This window comes from Triplophysa rosa, linkage group LG9, assembly GCF_024868665.1.
Source record: "Triplophysa rosa linkage group LG9, Trosa_1v2, whole genome shotgun sequence".
Lineage (NCBI taxonomy): Eukaryota > Metazoa > Chordata > Actinopteri > Cypriniformes > Nemacheilidae > Triplophysa > Triplophysa rosa.
The window spans coordinates 9,197,852-9,221,458 of NC_079898.1; the positions used below are offsets into that span (position 1 = coordinate 9,197,852).

Sequence of the window (23,607 nt, forward strand, 5' to 3'; positions counted from 1 at the left end):
CTGCATTCATTGAATCTAAGCTACAGATCTTCTACTTATGATTGGCCATCTCTACCTCAGCTCGCTTTACGCCATTTTCTTTTAAGGTGACAAAGGGAATAGCCAATTGTTTTTCTGTTTATCAGAGGTGACATGACCATTGGCGCAAGTGGGCGAGGAGGCCCACTGTTGCCATAGCTAAATATACATCCCTGACAGCTTCATAATAGGTTCCAGGAAGTTCCGTTGAAAATAAAAACAAAGCAACATTTCTAGCTGAATGGTTTTGAAAGGCCGTTTTTCCTTGCTGAATGGGAAAAATGTGGACTTCAGCATTCCACGGCAGTGATGCCAGTCGGATTGGATAGGCGCAGCCTTGTGTGTGCAGAACGAACGGGCCGAGATGGAGACGCAACAGACTGCAAAACCTGATTTATGGGAAAGTATTCGGTCACAAAAATGCCATAAATATACAAATTCTCATATCTTTTGAATATTTAATCCATAGAGGAAATAAATGAAAGACAGATTACGATACTCTACACCAAGTTGTCATTGTGCAATTAACAAAGCTATATTAATGTCATCCTTTTATCTTTGCACTGGCTACAAAACTGGGGTGGTTGACAAGCGCGAAAGGGAATGAGGGTCTCAATTATGCACTTACAAACTAAGCCTAGCAAAGCCTGTAATGTAAGCAACATTGTGTCAAATTTAGTCGGAAATCTTCAGAGCATTGCTGGCATGTGGATTCATGGCGCATACTTTTACAACATACTTGTCTATTAAATTAGCATGGAGCAGACTTTATTTCTTGCGCTTTAATTTAATCAATTGTAATTAATTTAGAGAAATTGAAACTTTTTCATAGTTTCTTTTTGCTGGTTGTTGTGCTGTATCATTTTCATTTTTTGCGTGTTTTACAAATAGAAAAACCTGCAAAAAACATGCACGATTGCTTGCGCAATACGGAGACGTTGCGGCGAGATCTCCATTTGTTCTCATGTGAAAACAGAGCTTGAATGTTTACAAACACCTATCTTGCTGTTGCTATCTAAGAAGAATTTTGTCATGAATTCATAAAGATAATGCACTCACTGGCCTTGGGCCCATGCGCTCAGCTGTCCCACATTACCACACAGTATGGTGGAAGAACCACTTAACGCCGGCCGGTTTAAAATTACAGCTCTCCTGGCAAACGGCTGCAGTATTCTGGTCTTCCACCACTTCTGTAAATTGTGTTTGTATTTCTTTTTTGCCTCTCCGGTTTGGGGTAAATTATGTGCTGAGAGATGTTTTATGACAAACAGCAAACCCCAGGGAAGTGCACTTTAGACATCACTAGAAAACGTTGAGATGGGATGGGAATTTGGCTGGAGTGCTTTTGCTCTTCAAACTCTCAGCCCACGAATGGAAACTAAGAGGCCGCACACGTTCTTGAAGTCACGCGCACCCGTAACCGCCGTCCGAGCATTTTGTGTGTGCGCCTTCGTACCTGTCTGCTTTTGATCGTCGCAGGAGTTGAACCGGGCGTAGTTGATCATCACGTCGTGCTCTCTCACCCTCTTTCCATGCAGGGCCGGTTACAGTATCGCAGACATGCAGACCCACAAGGGAGTCATTTATGACAGTTGTCGCCTTGGTCTGCTAAGCTGTGCAGGGCATTGCCCGACACTCTCGGCGTAGCATTTCAATGTCCCGCCGGGAGTACACCCGATAGGCTTTAATGTTTGCCCACTGTGGGGACCTTATGCTATCACTGCACAGAAATGTTGTCCCCGAGCCTGTGTTGTCCAAAGTCACCAGCTGTTACCATGGAGAGAGTTTTTGGCACTGACATGAGCAGTTCTTCTGATGTCGGTGGACCATTGTTACACTCATTGTGTTTTTCCAGTGTTAAAATTACTCTGCTTTGTAGTTGAATATATTGTTCAATTTTGGGAAACCTTGTTGGGAACTTTACAAATATAGATCAAAATTTGAAAATAGGTTTACATTTATATTTGACACACATTTGACCAAATGGTAGTCAAACGTGACCTGGAACTGTTTGCTTTCCTACATTCTTTTTCCTACTATGGTATTCAATGGTGGCCAAGAACAGTTTGGTTACAAGCATTCTTCTATTCTTTTTCTGTGTTCATCACAACAAAGAAATGTATACAGATTTGGAACAACTTGGGGTAGTGTTGTCACGGTACCAAAATTTCAGTAGTCGGTACCAATACCAGTAAAATTCCACGGTTCTCGGTACCAATTTCGGTACCAAAGCAAAACACAAGTACATGCTAATTGAAACACAATTTTATTAGTAAAGCTCATTGTTAATATAAATGTATAGAAAGCAATGCCATTTTGTATACATGAAGTATAAGTTAATTGTTGCTGAAACTGTTGTGTGCTCTCTGGGGTCTTTCATGCTGATGAACATCCTCCTCAGTCTGCTGCTGTAGAAGACTTAAGTAAACCAAAAACATATTCAGTTACACAATTCTGGAACATCAATTCTTTTGGTTGGTGGCCTTATTTTTCTGATGTTTGAGTACATAAAATTTATGATGAATTTCTATATTTCGTTAAATACCACAAAAGCTGTGGTGCCCTAGATCATGGCTTCCACTTTGAGAACCACTGTGGGCAGGTCAGTCGGTGTTTACTTTATGTAAATGACTAAACAATGGCTTACACCATACAAACAACAAGGGCAACTGAAATCATGTGATCCACGACACAGACCAGCATCCCCTAACATGTAAACGCGCTCATTGACTCGCACACGTGAGAATCCACACAGAGCTCTTCATTAATGCTCTTCTGCACTGTTTGGGCTGTTCCTCACAAGGCCCTCTGCCCTCTCATTCACTCTCTCTCACTCGCAGCAAACCGAAACAACTCAGATTAAGATTAATCCTCCTTAATGCACCGGCTCATAATATAGTCATTAGGTGAATTGAGCCTAATCCAGCCCATCTAACCGCCGCGCTTTATAAAACACACGCAGGATTTGCTGTCAGTGCATGGAGGCTGGAAACACAGCATCACTTATAAATACAGCCCGGGCTGATACTTAATACTGATTAAGACTTCGCTGAATGGTAAATGTAAATGAGGAGTTTGGTGTTAAGCAGGAGTGTGGATGGAGATGGAGGCCATCTCTGGGGAGGAAGCATTCACATTACATCAGTTGATTTTATATTTAAAGACTTTTGTGATATTGACCTGTGGTGCACATGTAGGTGGAACTTTGATAATCATTTTTAAAAATCTAATTGAAATTTCAGGTTTCATCTGTATGCTGATTGTCGATTAGATGATGGATTCTTTGCTCTCTGGCTTGTGGTGGTAGTATCCAGACAGCGTGCAGTAGCAGCAACACAGCTGGCTTCTCTTAAACTGAAGGACCCAAGAGAAAGCTCAGCACCCGGGAGATTAATCAGATGTTGTCTTGTACTGCTGAAAGTTCACAACTGGACACAAGCCAATGTCAGGCTCCTTTAGATAAACACTGACTCTATCCCATAGTTCGCCACAAGCCAACATCTACTTCTAACGTGTGTTAGGCATAGTAGTGTTGTTTGAGTTTTTTGTGAAATGCTAGTTGGGGATAGTTCATAGAAAATGAAAATTCTTTCATCATTTACTCACTCTCATGTCATTCCAAACCTGTATGACATAAATTCTTCTGCAGAACCCAAAAGAAGATATTTTGAAAAACCAACCAAACAACATTGGACCCCATTGCCTTCCATTGTATGGACACAAACCACAAAGACATTTCTCAAAATATCTTCTTTTGAGTTCCACAGAAGAAAGTCACATACATATTTTTAAAGACATAAGGGTGAATAAATGTTTATACACATTTTTTTGAGCTTTGTTAGCCAGTACAAGCATGTCACATCCCAGGACAGTCAATTGCCTGAATCCAGTAATGCACCTTTCAAGCATGTTGCATTCTCTTCCCTTTTTTCCCAGCGCTGACTCAAACAGCAGTCTACAGTAATTGTAGGCCGGGTTTGTTTTAGTATGCGCCTCGGTGTCTGTGGCTATCGTGTCTTGCTAACACAGTAGCTCAGTCCTGTTGTTTAAATCTACAGTGCGTGCTTGTGGGATATGCCCTCGCACCCCATGGGAATGCCATTAGTGTGGAGCTGAAGGAACACAGCAGGTGAAACAAATAAGGCCCAGAATTTTTTCTCCCTCTCGTCACCTCGCTTTTTTCTTTTCTTGCTCGCTTCTTTTCTCGCTCGCTTCTTTTCTCGCTCTCTCTCTTTCGTTCTTTTCTGTGCAGTTGCGGATGATGGTACTCACCAGGAGTGCTGTGAAATGTGCTCCGAGCCAGAGCATGTGTGCCGATTTATCCTGCCGAGCTGACCGCTCTCCCAGGCTTAACCTCTCAGTGTACGCCAGCCAGCCCCCCGCAGGCCCCCGTGCCCTCGCTCGAGACTCCACAAGGGTACTCGCTCAAAGGAAAGGAGCGGAAACAGGGTCTTGCGTTGCCTGTTTGTTTTTCCTCTAACTAGAGGTGCTAATTTGGGGCTGTTCCAGCTGAAGGACACACAGTGTCCACTGAGTGGCGGACTGAAGCACTCCTCTATATCGGCATGAAAACGATAGGGTTGAATCTGACTGGATAGGAGAACGTATGTGGTGTGAAATAGTTATCGGGAAGAGAACGTCTTGTCTGTGGATGACTCCAGCGATCATGTAGCCGTTTTAAATGCTGGTCTCATCAACGAGCTGTCAGCGCTACTAGTTAATGAATTTGTTTCAACAAAACATCATTTTGCTCACTCTCATGATACCAGGAAGTTTTCACATGATTTTATGGTCACTAACACTAGGCCTAACATTTTGTGTCCCACTGGAGAAAAGTGGTATATTGGGTTGGGTCAACATGAGTAAATTAAAGGGATACTACTCACCCTCAGGTTGTTCCAAACCTGTATAAATGTCTTTGTTCTTCTGAACACAAAAGAAGATATTTGGAAGAATGTCGATAACCAAACAGATCTCATTCCTCATATACTGCCATAGTAGGGGAAATATTCTTCCAGATATCTTCCTTTGTATTAAGCAGAACAAATAAGTTTAAACAGGTTTGACTTGACAAGAGGGTGAGTAAATGATGACAGAATTTTAATTTTTGGGTGAACCAACCCTTGTAAAATGTGCATTGTTAATTTATTGCCATTGAAACATTACGCCACATCATGTTGCCAGCACGTCACTAAATCAACTTCTGCTAGGATGCACTCGCAGGCATCCCAAAGACTTCCCATCGCAGAGCACAGGAAGAAACCTTCAGCAGCACATTCCTCAGGAAGCGTCCGGCGGAGACGCGCTCACGCACAGCGGAACTGGAATCCGTACGCTTGCCATCTCTCAAATGTTTTAATTCAGCATGATAAAACATCCGTTATTTATAAGGTGATTGAGCGTAACGTATTTTGGAGCAGGAGTCCATCCATCATGAGCAGACAGCAAGCTGTGAAACGCATTACTGTACAGCCAGACCCGCTCTTCAGCGGCCAGCTCCGCTCTGCTCTGTGGTCAGCCGGAATAATGTGGCTTCTGTTCAAAGTATGCAGCATACAAAATACATTTTATTTGCAGGATAACAGGTGCAAGCCAGGCAGGGAATGGCCACTAATGAAGTCATGGTTTGTGAATGCATGTTTTTTGGATAGGGTCCTTCTTGTTGGTTTTATGTATTTCCCCAGAAGTACTTGATAAGCACACATTTGCATCTAGTATTGAGGTAAGATTTAAAAAATATTAAAATATATATTAAAAACAACAGGGCTCCAGACAGCAATTTTTACAACTACTCTACTAGTATTTTTACAACTACTGGATTTTTTTCTGGTTGTTATATCTTATGTGAAAAGCCGAGTAGATCGCGAGCCCACCAGTGTAGGCCTTTGTGTGTGAGAAGGAGATCGTCTGGAGCTGCGCTCCATGCGCTGCTGGGTTACCCATCATTTAAAGGGAGCTGATCGCGACCACTCTATTCAATGCTTTTGTTTATACCAGCCGCGCAGCAGCAAAGCGTCCCAAAAGTGGCTCTCCGCGCCGCCTCGCTAAAGATACGCACCTTGTCTATTTTTGACGTGATGTTTCTCGCCGTCTTTGAGTCGGTCAAGGCTCAGCTCATTTACCATTTCTGTACAAATGTAAACGCATTTAAAACTGTTCCATTGAATTCTGCAATTTTTCCAATATTTTGGAACAGAATTAACAAAAAAGTCTGCGGATTCCGTATGAGCCTGGTATTGAGTAATGTCATATCCCTCTGAAATGAAAATAAAACTGCACATCGTAATTTCTGTGAGTTAAGTCTATTTATTATCAAAGTAAATTTCAATAATTGCATTGCAGGCTGATTGAAGGTGTTCCCCTGAATTTTCTGCCTGCGCTCCTAAATATTTCAGTCAGGGGCTACAGTGCTCCTAGTAAAAAAAGTTCGTCTGGAGCCCTGAGCAAGTTCACATTTAATTGTGTAGCAACTTTTCACAGTAGATGTTTAAAGCAGCTTTATAGAAAATTCACGTTTCCACATGAAAATGTTTCCGTCAGAAATAATTTTTTTGCTAAAGTTGCTCTTAGTTTTTTTATTTGATGATTTTAAAGATATCAGATGATTTTGACGTTTAAAAAGTAGTCAACTGTTATAATGGTGATAAACATTGTTTTAACTGCTCTGTAATTGGCAAGTGCTGAATCTCAAATTATCCAACAATTCTTTTTGATGTTCGTTCAAACCATAATCTAATCTCATATGTTTTCAGTCAACCAATTTAGAAGCTGAACTGATGTTTAGCTGGTTGCAAAAGAAATAAACAAGCTGATCAAAACAAAATGTAGCGAAGCCAAATGTAAAAGATAAAGAGTCAGCTTCTGATAGTTTGTTTATCAGCACATACAGGTAAAAAGAAGAAATTGTGCAGTTAAATAAAAAAACACATTAAGCATCGTTCTCTCTTTTACTTTTTATACTCATTCTCACACTCGCAGCATTTCACCCCTGTCAAACCCAGCAGCGTTTGAATCTGCTCGAAATGACTGCAGGGCGATTTGAACAAAGCCCCTTAGGTCAAAGGTCGCCCTCAACCCTGCTGTTTATTTGTTTGCTTTTGTCACTCAAAATCTCTTCGGCACTTTTTTTATTATCAGCCTCAAGGTGCAGCAAACAAAGCCTGGGCCGCTCCTAGAGAGCGGGAGAGAGTGATGAGGTGCAGGAGAGGCTGGGATTATGGTTGAGGGCTAGCTAAACAGGCCAGTTGTTTATCTTTGTGAAGTGAAGGTAGTGCTGTGCTGTCACTTTCTCATGCCTCACATAAAAAACACGCTGCTCGTCGTGCTTTTTGCTGGGTGAAGAGAAGTTCAACGTTGGAGCACATTGGCAGACCATTGTTTATTAGTTTACATAATGGTAAAAAGCTTTGATCTTGAAGAGCCAGATGCTTGATGCATCACAACATTAACGTTATTTTTAATACAATGTTTTGTACATTTTGCATGTTTTTTAGAGGAAGTAAAGTTGTTTTTAAGAGATCATGTTTGTTTTTTGAGCGCTGTGCTAGCAGCTCAAAGGCCATGGGTTCGATGCCCAAACTGATACAAACATGTACCTTTGAATCTGCCATTTTTTATGGATTAAATGTGTTTTATTTTATGCTTTGCAATGCTACCTTTTGTGTTTGATTAAGTGGAAAATTCAGGTGCAGCTCAACAATATAAATGTGAGCAATATTTCATCCCCCTCATGCTGAAATACTGCTCTGATATCACGCTGTAAGGGGAAAAAACGAGTTACTTTGGAAGCGCTTGGAAAAGTTTTAATTTCTCTGGGGCTTTCAAATTGCCTGTTTAGGTTGTGGTGAGCATTGTTCTGCGCATTTATAAAAGACCAGCGCGGGTCGTACCGAGCGACCATATGGAGTTCCATAACATTGTTACAACCTAATTGCCCTCTTCGACAAGTGCCAATTTTCTTCAAGAGACAGGAGAGAGGAGCGCGGGCGGACGAGAGGTGCGTTGACATGCGTCAAACTCCTCCCCACAGATGGATCAGCCTGTGGTCGGGGCCTGAGATGAGAAGTCTCCCTGGGTTTGTTTTAGCCGTGCTGGCCTTGTTAGTTCGTCCCTCTCCTACAGCATTAAAGCAGGCTGCTGGAAAGGCCCGACTCTAATTCCTCTAGCAGATCAATAACCATCAGTATTTGGTTTTGGGCTGCTGGGTTGGTCATGGGTTGATCCCTAACTGCACCTCCCCACCCCCCTCGCTCGCCCCTGTTTGCAACCCTCGTGGTCTGGGGGTCATTTTGTTTGGAGGTAATTTTAACTGTGAGCTTGTGAACTGTATCTCAATTGAGTCTCATTTGGTACTTGTCTGTATTGGGCAACTTACAGACTACAGTGTACGGGGGCGGTTGGATTCATTCAGAAAGTGCAGAAATAAATGAGTGGCTCTTGTTCTTTTTAATGCATCAACTAAATAGACTGTGAAACTCAAGATAACATTAATTCATTTTATGATTCTAGCAAAGCAAATTCAAAGCCTTTTTTACATTTATCTCTTGTATCACTGCGCTGAGCTTAGTAGAAATATATTTTGAGAATTTTTTTTAATATACACAGCAAAGCTTGCTAGGTATTGGAATGATGCCATAAGTGGACATATTTTTAATGTACTGAATTTCTCAGTTACAGAAGGCGTGTGCTATTCTTTGAGTAATTTCATTCATTTATTTTTGTAATATTGAAGTCTTAACAGTAAAGGGCAGTGTAGCTGTTTATAGCCTGACACAAGGCACTCGGTCCATGTAATCGACTAAAATATGTGACATAGCTGCCTGACAAATTAAGTTATTCACTCCTTTGTGATTAAATTAAGCAAATACAAAGGCCCAGCAAGTCTAGTACTGAGAGTCAGCCACTGTTTGCATTACTGCTGGTGTAGTCTAATCATTGCTGCTCTGAATAGCAATGACACACACACACACACACACACACACACACACACACACACACACACGCACACGCACACACAATAATGACACCACACACACACCACACACGCACGCACACACACAATAATGACACCACACACACGCACAATAATGACACTACACACGCACACACAATAATGACACCACGCGCGCGCACACAATAATGACACCACGCGCGCACACACGCACACACACACGCACACGCACACACACACGTTGGGTTTCCATGTTTTATGGGGACATTCCATAGACACAATGGTTTTTATACTGTACAAACTGTATATCATATTCTCTACCCCTAACCCACCCCCTAACCCTAAAAGTCACACACAACTGTCTGCTCTTTTAGATTTTCGAAAAAGTCTGTATGATTTATAAGCTTGTTTCCTCATCGGGACAAAAAAATGTCCCCACAAGGACAAGGACATTTTGTCCCCATACCGTAGGGTTTACCCTTCCCACGCACACACACACACACACGCACACACACACGCACACACGCACGCACGCACGCACACACACAATAATGACACACACACACGCGCAATAATGACACCGCACACACACGCACACACACACAATAATGACACCACACACACAATAATGACACCACACACACATGCACGCACGCAAACACACAATAATGACACCACACACACACACACACGCAATAATGACACCACGCACACGCAATAATGACACCACACACACACACACACACACACACACACACACACACACACACACACAGTCTATAAAAGCGGGTGTAAAATTGCCTTTTCTAGTTTGCATGGTGTAACATGTGGCACTTATGGAATTCTAATGTGTCTGTGGTGGCTCGGTTACATTTACTACAGGGGGAAATCTCAAACAGTTTGGGAAACTGGATACAGGACCATTTGTGTGCATTTTTACCCTGGTAATGCAGAAGATAGACTATTCAAAGTCTTCGTGTAATGACCCACCAATACAGTGTACTCTCTGGGGATGGATGCTATAACACATCTAAAATTCTGGCATGAGTGTAAAAACAACCGCCTACTTTACAGTATGTTACACTTTAATAAAAAACAGAAAAAGTAGTATCATAAAATGTTTGGTAAACTGTAAATAGATAGAAATAGATTATATGCACACCTGTGTGGTAATTTCTCAAAGTGACTCTAGTTTCAGTAATAGTTGTGCAAATATGTCTACCGCTGTATAAATGGGCTAACAAAAACTACTGGTTGACTACTTTTTATTGTTGCACAGTTTATTTAGTCATACTGCCCATCCTTAGTGTATATTCAATTAACACCACCACCTTAAAGGGACAGTTCACCCCAAAATGAAAATTCTGTCATCATTTACTCACCCTCGAGTTGTTCCAAATCTGTATAAATTTATTTCTGATGAACACAGAGAAGGATATTTGGATGAATGCTTTTTTTTATGGTAGGAAAAATGATAATGGTAGTGAAAAGTGCCTCAGAATTGTTTACTTTTCAACATTCTTCAAAATATCTTCTTTTGTGTTCAACAGAACCATGTTAAAATTTATAAAGCAATTTTTCCTACTATGGTAGTCAGTGGGGGCCAGTAACTGTTTGGTTACAAGCATTCTTCCAAATATCTTTCTCTGTGTTCATCAGAAATAAATTGATACATATTTAGAACAACGTGAAGGTGAGTAAATGAAGACAGATTTTTTATTTTTGGGTGAACTGTCCCTTTAAATCATAACCATGTTAAGCAACATTTGCATTATATTCAGCCAATTATTTATCCGTGATCTACCAGTTCTGTGCCTTCTAAGACCCATTTCATCTTCTCCGGATATGTTTTTGAAGAAATTTTAATGTGCTTTCTCAACGCTATCCTCAACCGGGCCCTAGCGCTTTGTTCATTGATAGTTTAGACCCTCAACCGCTTAAACTGGGCTCTGTTTTAAGCCCTTTCTGCACCAGTGCCAATACATGTGCATGTGTAATGTGTGGAAGCAGCGTCTTTTGCTCTGGGCCCTCCCAGGGGCCGAGGGTCTGGGGCTATTTGCTGTAGTACAAGACACACTCGGCTGCACAGGTCTGCGGTTAAACCAGACTCAATCCATCCATCCATCAGTGTCTGAGTGTGTACGCCATGCAAATCCAAAAACAAAGTAGACACACTATCTGCAGTACATCAGTAGGGGTATTTGTTAAATCTGTTAACAGCACTGCATCATGTAGCGTTAAATATCACAATGTGGCATTCATTTATACTATCAATTCTTCTGCTAGTTATACAGAGGGGTAGTTGAACCTTCAGGGAGATTGTTAGTAGCCGTGCCATGTCGTTGCTCTCCGAGGTTGTTCTCCAAGGACACTCGCATACTTCTAGACTCAAAACCCTTAGCCGAAGCAAACATGAATGGGTGGCCGACTTTAATCACGTTTTCATTTTTGGCAATGTCGCACAGAGGTCACCCTGGTTACGCCATGATTGTCTCACCATCATGGTCCAACACCTCGATTTCTTTATTTCCTTGCGTGGTCCTGGAGATTGCTCTGAAGTACCGAGTCATATTTAGCCTTTATTTAGGAAGATTGTCGCACGTGGGGGGAGGGAGACAGACGTGTGCCGCTGATGGAATGCCTCTGCTTGCCGATGGCCGGCCGGATCAATACAACACAATTGAGTTCTCCAATCTGAGAGACTAGCTGCAGTGAAGGTGGCACTTACGGGGTGATCGCCTCTGATGAAGACTTTATTAGCCTCTATTGACAGATTCATTTGAGATCCCTTTCCCATCATCACCCCCCACAATTCACGCTCCCCTTTCCACTGTAAAGTAATATAGTCTAAGCCCACCTTTAAAAGTTTCAGAGGTTGATGAAACGGTTTGTTATTTAGTCCTGTGTTTTCGATGCTTCGCAAACTTTTCGCCGACTTGATCTTAAAGTAACTTTTGTTATTCTTTCTCCGTCCTTGATTTTTTCTTTCATGAACTCGGGCTAAGCCCGGGACCCCTGTTATCAGATACCGCAACAGCGTCAAAGCGTTTTCACTGTAGGACCGAGGCTTTCTCCCCCGAGAATACAAAGAAAACATCAAGTCCCCCCCAAAGAAAGATTTGCTTTTGGAAGCGAGTCTAGAAGCAACCTGGCCGGGGATAAGACAAAGTGTGGAAATTTTCAAATCATTTTATATTTTATCTCCAAACAAGCCGAAGGCATATTAGATATCACGAGCTAATACTCAGCGGTCATGTGTGCGCGCTGTAAAATTGGCTGAGGCTCGTCGCAAGCTTTGAAGTCACAAGTTGTTTTTTACGTCAAAGTAGCTGTTCGGGGGAGCCCTAATCCGCTCAGTATTGCTATGGGGAGCAGCGCCTCAGATCGACACTCGCGGCAGGTTTTCGTGACTCCACTAATTTTTCCATTGTTATTTTACCTGGTTTGTATTATGTGGCCCTCGCCCCCTCTCGCCGCTTCTCTCAGAGGAGCTGTTCCCCAAGCCGGGTGGATTGGCCCGGGGTGCTTTCCCATCCACAAATAAAGAGCTTGGCGTAGATAATGAAGTGTGTTGCATCCTCGGCTGCAGCTGTGTTTTGTTGGCTCTGTTAGATTACGGCTTTATGCGTGGTGGACTTGGGCTTATTTCTTATAAGAGCTTATCAATAAACTCAAAGCTGAAGGCCTGTGTTCATATTGTGCATCTGGGCATTTGTTTCTTTGAGTCTGCTTTTTTTATTAGAAATTACTATATGGTACGTAATGTCATGTGTAGATAAAAAGAGACTTATTTTTTTTACTTACTGTAAGTGTATACATGTTTATCGCCATTCGCAGTCCATGTGGCTTGTCCGCTTTATCCCAAGTGTTCTCAAGTCAAACGTAACAAACGTAAAAAACGCCTTGCGTAACAAACCGACTGAAATATAAGCCGAAACTCTTGTGCCATACTTGATTCGAGAGCTATGACATGGGGTACGATTTTTTTAGTGAACCGCAAACCTCCCCACATTAAGCTATCATGTGACTTGGAGTGTTGTTGACGTTTATGCGGCGTTTTTGTTACTTTTGTACTTTCTACTACAATTTATTTGTCCTATTTAGAGCCAAAGAGTTCAAAATCAAATCTTTTAACAACTTCCAAGGAAAAACACGGCAAGTTTATAATGACACCATTGACACCATTATATGGCGAACGGTGTCTGTAAGAAAAAGCAGATATGCTTTTTAAGTAATGCATGCGTTTTAGCAATCGTTCACACTGTACTACCATCTTGAAAATTACAGCATTACAAAAAATACTAGTATCGGTTACTGCGATTTAAACAAAAAAGAAAGTATGGCTACTCTTATGCTGTCGGTGTGGTATGGGTGCATCCCGATGATGAGAGAGAGGCTTTCATTTTCCCAGCAGCTGTTCCTTCGGTGTCCAACCACCCACCCACCCCAGCCAGTTCAGTCATTTTCATTAAGGCTAAATCCTACATCCTACACAGCTGCTTTAAAAAAGAGCTTTTGGAAACAGAGTTGTAATAAGATACCCGACTCGACCAAGGTGAATAAGAAACAGCCCGTGTTAAACCCGCTCTCCCTCTCCATTACATCTTGTTGTGCACATCCGCACACAACTTCATAATATCATCTGACACACCTCTAAGAAATCATTGTTCATGTACATACTATTCTGATTAATAAGGTATTCTTAACAATTGAATAATTTGTCCTACAAGATAAACAGCTGTTGTCTCATCTGTCATGTGTTTATACCAGCCATGGCTTTTCTCTTGACCTTGTGACTTGTCTTTCCAGATCTTTCTGATGTGGAGCCCAACGTGTTCCTTAGACCCTTTCTGGAGGTGGTCCGCTCGGAAGACACAACTGGACCAATCACAGGCCTTGCTCTCACCTCGGTCAACAAGTTCTTGTCATATGGCCTCATAGGTAAGCTTTTATTGTGCCTGCTTGTTCAAGATGTCGTCTTGTACTTTACCCTGTGCCTGCTAGAGATGTGCTGCTTATTTTCTTGGCAAATATGATCTTTTAATTGGATCAAAAATAGTCTAGATGTACATTAGAGGAGGCTCCCAACCAGTATCTAGGGACCAAACATGGGGATGTAGATATAGTAATCTAGATAAAAATACTGTCAACATTCAGTATTTTGGCAAAAAGTTCATTCCAATTACTGTCATTAAAACATCAAAATTAATTCTAATTTTAATGAAATAATTTACCCAAACCTATGGGTTGTTTCGACCCAAGGTTGGGTTAAATGTGAACAAACTGAACAACCGAGTTAAATTGATCTGAAAATATTCACATTTGACCCAGCCATGGCTTGAAACAACCCAGCGTTTTGGGCTGAAACAATCCAGCATAGGTTCATTTATAACCAAATTGTTTGCTTTATCCAAGTTCAGAGGTGGACAGTAACGAAGTAAATTTACCTGAGTACTGTACTTAAGTACACTTTTTGAGTATCTGTACTTTACTTGAGTATTATTTTTTCTGAGTACTTGTACTTTAACTTCACTACATTTGAAAGACAAATATCGTACTCTTTACTACATTTATAAAAAGGTCCAAAAGTAGAAAATGGTTTCTATGCAGCAGGGTTTCCTGTGTGCGCAATTTATCTGGCTTGCGATCTGCCAGGACCTTTTACTGTTGCCAAGTATTTCAGTTTTTATAAGCTCGTGGTTTTCCGGCAAGCTTTGAATGGCCATTTGGCAGATTTTTTTAACGCAAATCTGGCAACTCTGGGATCTTCCCCGCTAAACTAATGTAAACGTAGGCGCTGCTACACCATTGATAGCGCTCTAAAAAGGCAAATAGAACATTAAAAGACGAAAAAGGCACATGTTAAAGTGTGGTGTAATCATCTGTGGGTTACGATCAGTCAAAGATCATAGAAACATTGTCATGAAAATGATCGACACAATGGCTAAACGGTAAATACTGTAAGCATCTACACCTTGAGCTACACGTGCGTGTTAACTTCTGATCTGCTGCTGTATCATTTAAAGCGATTTGGAAAATGAATGATGTTTTTACTGAAGTAACTATAGTTGAAGTATTCCTGTTGAAATAAAAACAATAGAACCCTGCCCAAAATACAACATAAAATGTAATAGATTTAATGGTTATAATGGGAATTGTACTATGGATACTTGCTTGTATGTGATGGATTCTATTGGTGGGATGGTAAATCCTATTGGAATAAAACCCAAAACACACTACAAAGAGGAATTTAATTTAAAAATCTCATTCTAATTAAAAAATTCATTGTTTTTTTTCAGCAGGGATGGTATTTGCATTAAAACCACAGTATCCACAAATTTACCATTTTCTAAATATAGGAACCATACTCCAATTAATAATCTTTAGTAAAACCACAGCAACTAAACATACCATAGTTTCATTATATTCATTATTATACTAGCTATAGTTTATGTTTGTAGTTAAATTATGGTAATAAGTCCAACAAACACATGGCTTCTACACTTTACTATTTACAAGAACCTTACTACTTACTGGTAAATTGCTGCTAAAACTGGTAAAGGGAATATACAAAATAAAAGAACACCGCTCATAAATACATATAGGCCTAGGGGGCTAATGAGGATAATAGGCTAAATGATCATACAGGATTATATCTAAACTAAACATATTGTGCTAAACATATAAAGCTCTTAAAGGAGTTGCTCACTGCAAAATTTGCCCCCATTGACTTTCCATAGTAGGAATAAAAACTACTATGGAAAGTCAATGGGGGCAATTTTGAAGTGACTACTCCTTTAATACCACTGATACTGTGAGCTACTCGGTGTATTCAGTAGGGTGCTTCAGAGGCAAAGGTATACGACAATAAAACAATGCACAACTGACATAAAGGAAATTTACTTTTAATACTTGAGTACTTTTAAAAGCACGTACTTCTGTACTTTACTTAAGTAAGAATCTGTCTTTACAACTTTTACTTGTAGTGGAGTAATATTTGACCAGTAGTATCTGTGCTTTCACTCAAGTAAGGAAGTTGTGTACTTCGTCCACCTCTGTCCATGTTTCATCAAACCATGGGTTGAAACAACCCAGCATTTTCAGAATGACATTTTCATTTTAATTTATTCAGTCTTGTGTGATTTTTTTCAACATCAAATTTATCTGCTGCATCCCTATGTTCAAGTTTGGTGAACTCTGACCTGCAAATTTGTGAACACTTGACCAATACTCAAGGTTCGGAAAATTTCAAATGCTGGGAATATTAATAATAACGCTGATATCAGCGATATTGTACAATCCCATATGTGATGCGATCTGGGAAAACCCATCACATTTTAAAGTTTTTATACCATATTTTAAACCCTTTCCAAATCTGTTTTTATTTCTTTCATACCTTGTATGTACAGGGTTTTTCCTGGCTCAAAATGAGGCGGAGGTGGTGCCATCCTGATCTTGTGCACACACGCACGTAGGCCTACCGTACATTTAAGTGGCTTAACCAAAGTGACTTTGAGTTTGACATATTAAAAGTTCTAACAAAATTAGATAAAAATGACAATTATTAAGTTATATAAAACATTACTTTTATTCAACCAAACAGAAATGTTTTTTTAATCAAATAAAGCTTTTTTATCATTTCAACTAACTTTTCAGCCCACAATAGCCAACTGAATTAACCAGTCTTTCTAAATGAGCAAAGCTCGTTCACATCTTTCATTATCTGTGGTTCACTGTAAATGATCCAAGGATCTCTTATATTCGCTAGTGACTGAAAAGTTCATTAGTTTAAATGAATCGGTTCAAATGAGACATTAATGTGCGAGTCGTTCTGAAACCAGTTCTGAGCTATCTGGTGTGAAAGGTTGTGTTCCTGATGGGTGAACCATGTTTCCAAGATCTTGCATTCTGCTCATAAGCACAAACTGTCCTCGTCCTCATTAGAGACATAAGGCCAGATGCTACCGGTGACCGTCCAAGATGTAAAACCATGCCAGATGCTAGCCAGCGCTAATTTTTCTTCCCCCTCCCATAAATAATCAGAGTTGTTGAATAAATACAATCACAACACTTGTCTAGCAGCTGTGTGCTTTGCACAATCTCAGACAGGTTTTATAAACCAAATAGTTAAAGATGGTCTACTACCATGTAGTTCAGAGAAATTCCAGAAATCCAACTTTTTGTATTTCAGACTTCTGTATATACAATATAATATCAATCAAACAGTATATAAATCAATCAATAAGTATAGGTGATATAATACCTAAAGATGTAGTTTGATGATAGGTTTCCATCAAAATAAGACTTAAAATAAATAAAACGCATCCCCCAATCAAATAAATGAGTCCTCCTGGACACCCTGACAGCTTCTGTCACCCCAGATCCCCCACGGTTCCTAATCCCCCTCGATGCCAGCGTCTCATCAGGATGCTCAGGGAGGGTTACTATGGCAACCTTCTCCGTAGTTCCCCAAATCTAGGCCCTCCTTGTTTTTAGGATAAGATCTGTCATGCACTCATGTTGGAGAAGTTATGTGCTTTGTATTATTCGTTCAGGTCAGCCTATAATAGTGTATTTACGTAAATAACCCTGCAGTGTCCTTTTTTGTGACATACGAAATATTTTTTTGTCCCAAGTAGAGCTATAGCAAACTTTTACATTCAGTTCATCTTTCTGTCTCTCTCACATACACACGTACGCAGAGACACACTGTCAGAGCTGTGCTAATCCCAGGTGAGCACTCCTGCCGAGCGTGACATATTAATGCACTCGTATGAGTGTGTGATTAAATGACCTTTAGGTATGTGAGAGGCGTGTGCTGACTGATGGGTAATGCTCATTCAGACTCCACTAATCTGCCATGAAGAGCGACATTATCATTACTCCCAATTATCATTCCATAGACATACAAGCACACGCTATAGTTCTGCCATTAAAAGCTCTGTCACAGCTCAACGTCACGCTGCTGGGGTCCAAAACTTTTGTAGTATGTTGAGCGGGTGAGATGCAATGCACCTGCTTTAGTTTCCTGGGACCTGAATATTTTGAAATGTTGTTTTATCAAGTTCTTCGGAACATAAAAAAGTAAATACAATTATTGGCTGAATCATATTGTACGTCTTCTATAAAACACGTCAAGAGTAAAATGATGACTATACACAATTTTTATTTGTTTTTTCCCCCCAGTCTATGCATTAATATGCATTAATCTTGGCCAAAAAAATTCTTACTGTACAGTTTATACTTGGTATTTTTTATTTTAATGTTAACATTAAACACTTGTAATGGCAACTTATTATACAATATAAATTTGTGGTAATAAAGGTAATAACTTCCCAAGTTTTAAACGTTGTAAAGTTATTTTCATCTTATTAAAGTGATATTTCACCCAAAAATGAAAGTTCTGTCAACATTTACTCATTCTCTTGTCATTTCAAACCTGTATGACTTTCTTCTGCAGAACTCAAAAGAAGATATTCTGAAGAATGTTGTTAACTGGCACCCATTCACTTGCACTGGTTTTGTGTCCATACAATAGAAGTGAAGGGTGCCGGCGCTGTTCCATTACCAACATTCTTCAAAATATCTTCTTTTATGTTCTGCAGAAGAAAGAAAGTCAAACAGGTTTGAATTGACAAGAGGGTGAGTAAATCATGACAGATTTTTTATTTTTGAGTGAATTATCCCTTTAATCTGTATTGTCTTTGCAACATATGAAAATTTCCTCGGTAAGATTTGGGTGTCTTTTACTTTACACTGAACTGTTCTTGTGATGTTTATTTCAGTTTAAAACAAATGCCACTTACAAGTTAATAACAAACTAACTGCTGCTACTCTCTCCATAAACTTATCATTTGTGTTGTCAAACATTTTTAGATAAATTATAGAGTAACAAGCAAATCACCTCTACAGAGGACAAAAGTGAATTGTTGGCTCCCAGGAGGATTTATTCAAGTGGCTTTGGAGATGACTGTTCAGCTCACCGCCATTTATGGTACAGAGACAGAATGCTGCCATCTATTGACCAGACAAATAAATGCACTGATCCTCGCTTCATTTCCAGTTTGTTCCTATCAGGGATTAGTAAAAACCCATAGTAATTACCTCTTCCACATGGCCACTTTATGACCAGCTCTTTTTTGCACGTTAGCAGTTTTGTGTAGGCCAAGTTTTTAAACCAAACAGTCATCTGGTAAGTGGTGTCACACAAGTAGCAGTTTTCTAACCATAGCAGTCCTGCCCAGGGCTTGTGTTTTTCTCTTAACTGTGTACAGTGAGACCCGAACCTCTTTAGCATCTGGGAGGTCTCTCTCTCTCTGTCGCCCAATACACACACACACACACACACACACACACACACACACACACACACACTCTCAGAGAATTGGTTTGGTGAAGGGCTAATTCCCCTCAATCTCAGGCCTGAGGTCGGTGGGCTCGGGGGGACGGCCGTATTGACAGATATCCAGATCCCACTTTTCCTACTTTCTCTTTCCCAGACCGGCCCTCAAACCAAAGGCTCACTTACACAGCCACTTATACTGCTGAAAACTACAACAGCCAACACACAGACACTCAGATATACATCGTTCTTTCAGATCCTAGTTTGACATCCCACGGCAGGATGTTTTTTGTGTAAACAAAAATTAAAGGAAAGCCGCAATTGAGCTTGCACTAGTCTGTAGTAAAGACATATTGTATTTTCTTTGGCTCGCAGAGCCAGATCGGCACCCACGCACGCCTGCTTTCATGGTTAAAACCACTCGTCTTTCTCCGAGATGAGCAGTTCTTTCGCTCGAGGGACACCCTGGTGTCTGAATGTACTTTTGCTTAACCTTTTAGTACATGACAGCTGTTTGAGCCTCATTGATACACGCACTCGTACACATGCACAAAGACCCTCCAGCCCCACCCAGACGTCAGTTATTTCAACAATGACTCTCCCGCTCGGCTGCGCAGCCCGTGCCAAGTGAGGATTAGTATTTTAGATGACTTCTGATGTTGTGCTGAATAGACTGCGGCTCTTGTTTCCGTGGAGATCGGCTGTTTGGGCGGGGGTCCTGTGTTTATCGTGGGCCCGCCTCTTCGTGGCCGTTCAATTCACTGGCTGCGAATTTTCCGCTAGAGTGCTTCTTTGGTTGATGTAATGATGCACATCACGACATGCAGGGTTTTTTGTATTTTAAAAATGACACGGATATGAAAGGCCCATTTGAATTTGGATGTTGCAGTGAAAGTAATCTGCTTGCTCATACGTCATATTAATTTCGCGATACAAAATACATGGTTAATCCAGATAAATCCAGAGGAAATTCCTATCCAAAGGCTTCTTTGAGACTCATAAGAAAGTTTTACAGCGGTGGCATCAGTAAAAGGGGGCGTGGCTTAATGTAGTTATACATAAATGTTACTCTGATTCTATTGGTTTATCATTTCAAGCTCTTAAATTCAATGACCAGGCGAATATTCATTCATTGTGTTTGATGCATAGACCTTAATAACTATTCAAGTGCTCACGGGGTTCAGACTAAAGGTGTGTGTCTCAATCTCTCTCTGTCTTTTATTTGCCTGCTAATAAGTGAAATGCACTCTTGTGTCAAGGCTTTACCTGCAGTTACCGCCCCGGCCTCCTCCCCAGGCAGCCTGCGCTTATTAGTTAATGAAATGCTCTTTAAAGGCGATGGGAAAGAAAAGCAGCCCGGCTCCAGCCTGCTATCTGACCCCGCTTGGGTTTCAAAACATCGTTGCCTAGACAGCCAATTTAGCTGGCCGTCCACGAGAGCACACATCTGGTGATTAGATGTCAGATGGCTGTTTGGCGCTCTTCACACGCAGAGCGGTCAGTTGATAGCGGTGTGGGGGATGAACCGGTGACCAGGTTAATTGTGTAAGATTAGTCATGTAACCATGGTCGTGTCATTATGACCCACGTAAACCTTACTCGACTGCGAATCAGATGCATTAATGAAAGTCACATATTAGGATATTTTTAGTTTGTTTGAAACTTTGTCGTCTCTGTCATTCACAGATGCTAATCATGAAGGGGCAGCAGAGGGCATCGAGAACATGGCTGACGCCGTCACGCACGCGAGGTTCGTGGGCACCGACCCCGCCAGCGATGAGGTGGTGCTGATGAAAATCCTCCAGGTAAAGGAAATCCAAGTCGGCATTTAAGATGTCTGGGGCCTGATGTGCACACGCACAAAGAGGGCACAGAAATCTGTGTACACAATCTTCAGCGCATATTTCAATTCACTATGCAACATTTTTTTTTAATATTTTATTTGACGTTTTCCACATTTTCAAAACAAATCCCCCTATTCCAGCAAAAAAAGAAAAAAGTAAATAAATGAATAAATACACGCATAATTGAACTATATATATACACACACATACAGTACATACAAAAGCATACTGTATAGGCTAATTATAAGTTTGTAAACATTCGGGATGCGCGCGCATCTTGGTTGCAGAAAAACCCGGAAGAGATAGCCTTTATAACGACTAGAGAATTACACGGATACGGTATACAAAATAGTTAGAGTTAGAAAGATTATAGAAGACCTTACCTGAAATTCCATAGGAAATAATACTGTAATTTTTGCCATTCCTATTCTGACATTCAACAACACAAAAACACGTTTTTGAAGGAATTGTCTCTTCCGTTTCACTCATTGCTGCTTTGTTTCCACTGTTTTTCTGCAACCAGTATGCGCGCGCAGCTGGCAGTGACGTAACCGTGACGTCGACTCCAAATTGGTCTATACATCTAAATATACACATACATAAACATAAAAAACTATTCAATACCCATGCTTACCCAGTTATACAAAAACTGTTGCGCACTATAAAACAAATAATGGAAAAAAATTCACGTGTCCGGGAATTAGATTCAGAAATCAGTGATGCACCATGCAAAGTTTAATTCATAAATCCCCTGAAGGTCAAAAGAAACGTAATATTTAAAATAAATGAGATTGTGTAAGTCCAGGTCAAAGGTTGAAATTGATGTATATGTTGCTATCCTCTGGTACTTTTTTTCTATGTGCAAAATAATAAAACATGTTAAAAAAGTGTTAATAAAATCACAAATGAATGGATATTAAAAATAATAAATCACAAAAAAAATAAAATAGTGATATATATATAAAAAAATGAATTGCATGTTATTCACACATGCTACCAGATAAGTGCCGTCAGTACAAGTAACTTTTCTTACATTTCCAGGTTTTGAGGACATTGCTGCTGACTCCAGTAGGAGCCCATCTGACTAATGAATCGGTTTGTGAAATCATGCAGTCCTGTTTCCGTATCTGCTTTGAAATGAGATTAAGCGGTAAGTTAAATTACGTGAAAACTGAGAAAAGAATGCACCTTTTACTTCCTGTACCCTAAATTAGTCATAGGTTTGGTTCCTAGAGATCCTGCATGTTGACAAATGATGTATGCACTGTATTCAACGCATTGGAGAAATGTGTGCATTTTCAGGAATACTTTAGAGCGTAAAACTCTTCAATACGTGAAGCAGCCTTCATCAGTTGATAGTCCTGAGCTTCTAGGACGACGATAAAGCCCCTTTCTAATCCTGACCAAACAGACCCCAGAGCTGCTCTTGTGGCCAGCTTTAACATTTTCTTCTTTCTCTCCATTGTTTTTGCTCGTTTTCTCATCGCAGAGCTGCTGAGAAAGTCAGCTGAACACACGCTGGTGGACATGGTGCAGCTGCTGTTCTCCAGGTAACCAGAGAGAGGGATGGACGAGGGGACGGAGGAATGGGGGGGATTAGAAACAGAGTCGTGTTCTTGCCGTTCACATAATCAAACCCGACCTGAGACCAAACACAACAGGAACCGGGTCCGTCTCCGTAACAGGCTCCGATTTCACTCTCAGACCTCTCTTCCATTACCTCCGGAGGTTTTTAACTGGCCACACACACAGGGACAGGTGAAAGCTACAATGCAAGGCATGGCTAATTACAAGGGCTTTCCAGATCAGGCCTGAATGTTTGGAGCCGAGCAGAATGTCCAGCGGCTATTTGTGCACATGAGATTTGATTTCTTGATATGTAGCGTTAATCATCGAAAATCTGGATGTGTATGCTTCTGTTTTGGTTTATATACAACACAAAGGCAATAATAGAGCGAAAGTGAGCGGAAACCTTTAGTCTTGATGTGCGGGTCATAGTGTACTGCTGCTCTAATGCAATAACATGATTATAGGGTGGCATTTATCAGAGGTGCATATGCACTCGCATTAAACTTCCAGTCACATCGTGCACAGACGAGGAGATGAGACCGCCGAGCACATCTCACTCTACCATCTGCATATAGATTAGGCGGCGTATAACGCACACACACGTGTGGAACAAAGACATGATGATAATGTAGTTGCATAATTTTTGCATGCAGAATAAGCATCCGAGCAATAATAAAGTGTTCCTAAACCACATAAACATCCCCTGTTTGTTTTTGTAATTTCGCACGCAGCAAACGTCCCGCTTCGGTTGATCATTTTTAATTACAGCCGATGGCATCTTTTAATCTGCGACGCACACACACGTACAAACTCTCACACAACCTGAGTTTGCTGCTGCTATTGTGCACGTTCTTATTGCTCAGACCCTCTTGTCCACGTCGCCT

The 23,607-nt window shown here is 40.7% G+C and overlaps 1 protein-coding gene across 5 annotated transcripts in view; it reads left to right on the forward strand.

Annotated features, from left to right (window-relative positions):
* gbf1 (golgi brefeldin A resistant guanine nucleotide exchange factor 1) overlaps positions 1-23,607 on the forward strand; it is a 71,336-nt gene that overhangs the window by 24,244 nt on the left and 23,485 nt on the right. For all 5 annotated transcript variants that reach the window (XM_057341552.1, XM_057341554.1, XM_057341553.1 and 2 more), the window contains exons 4-7: positions 13,778-13,909; positions 20,997-21,115; positions 22,196-22,304; positions 22,644-22,704. In XM_057341552.1, the coding sequence (XP_057197535.1) occupies positions 13,778-13,909; positions 20,997-21,115; positions 22,196-22,304; positions 22,644-22,704 (421 nt within the window). The remainder of the gene's footprint in view (positions 1-13,777; positions 13,910-20,996; positions 21,116-22,195; positions 22,305-22,643; positions 22,705-23,607) is intronic.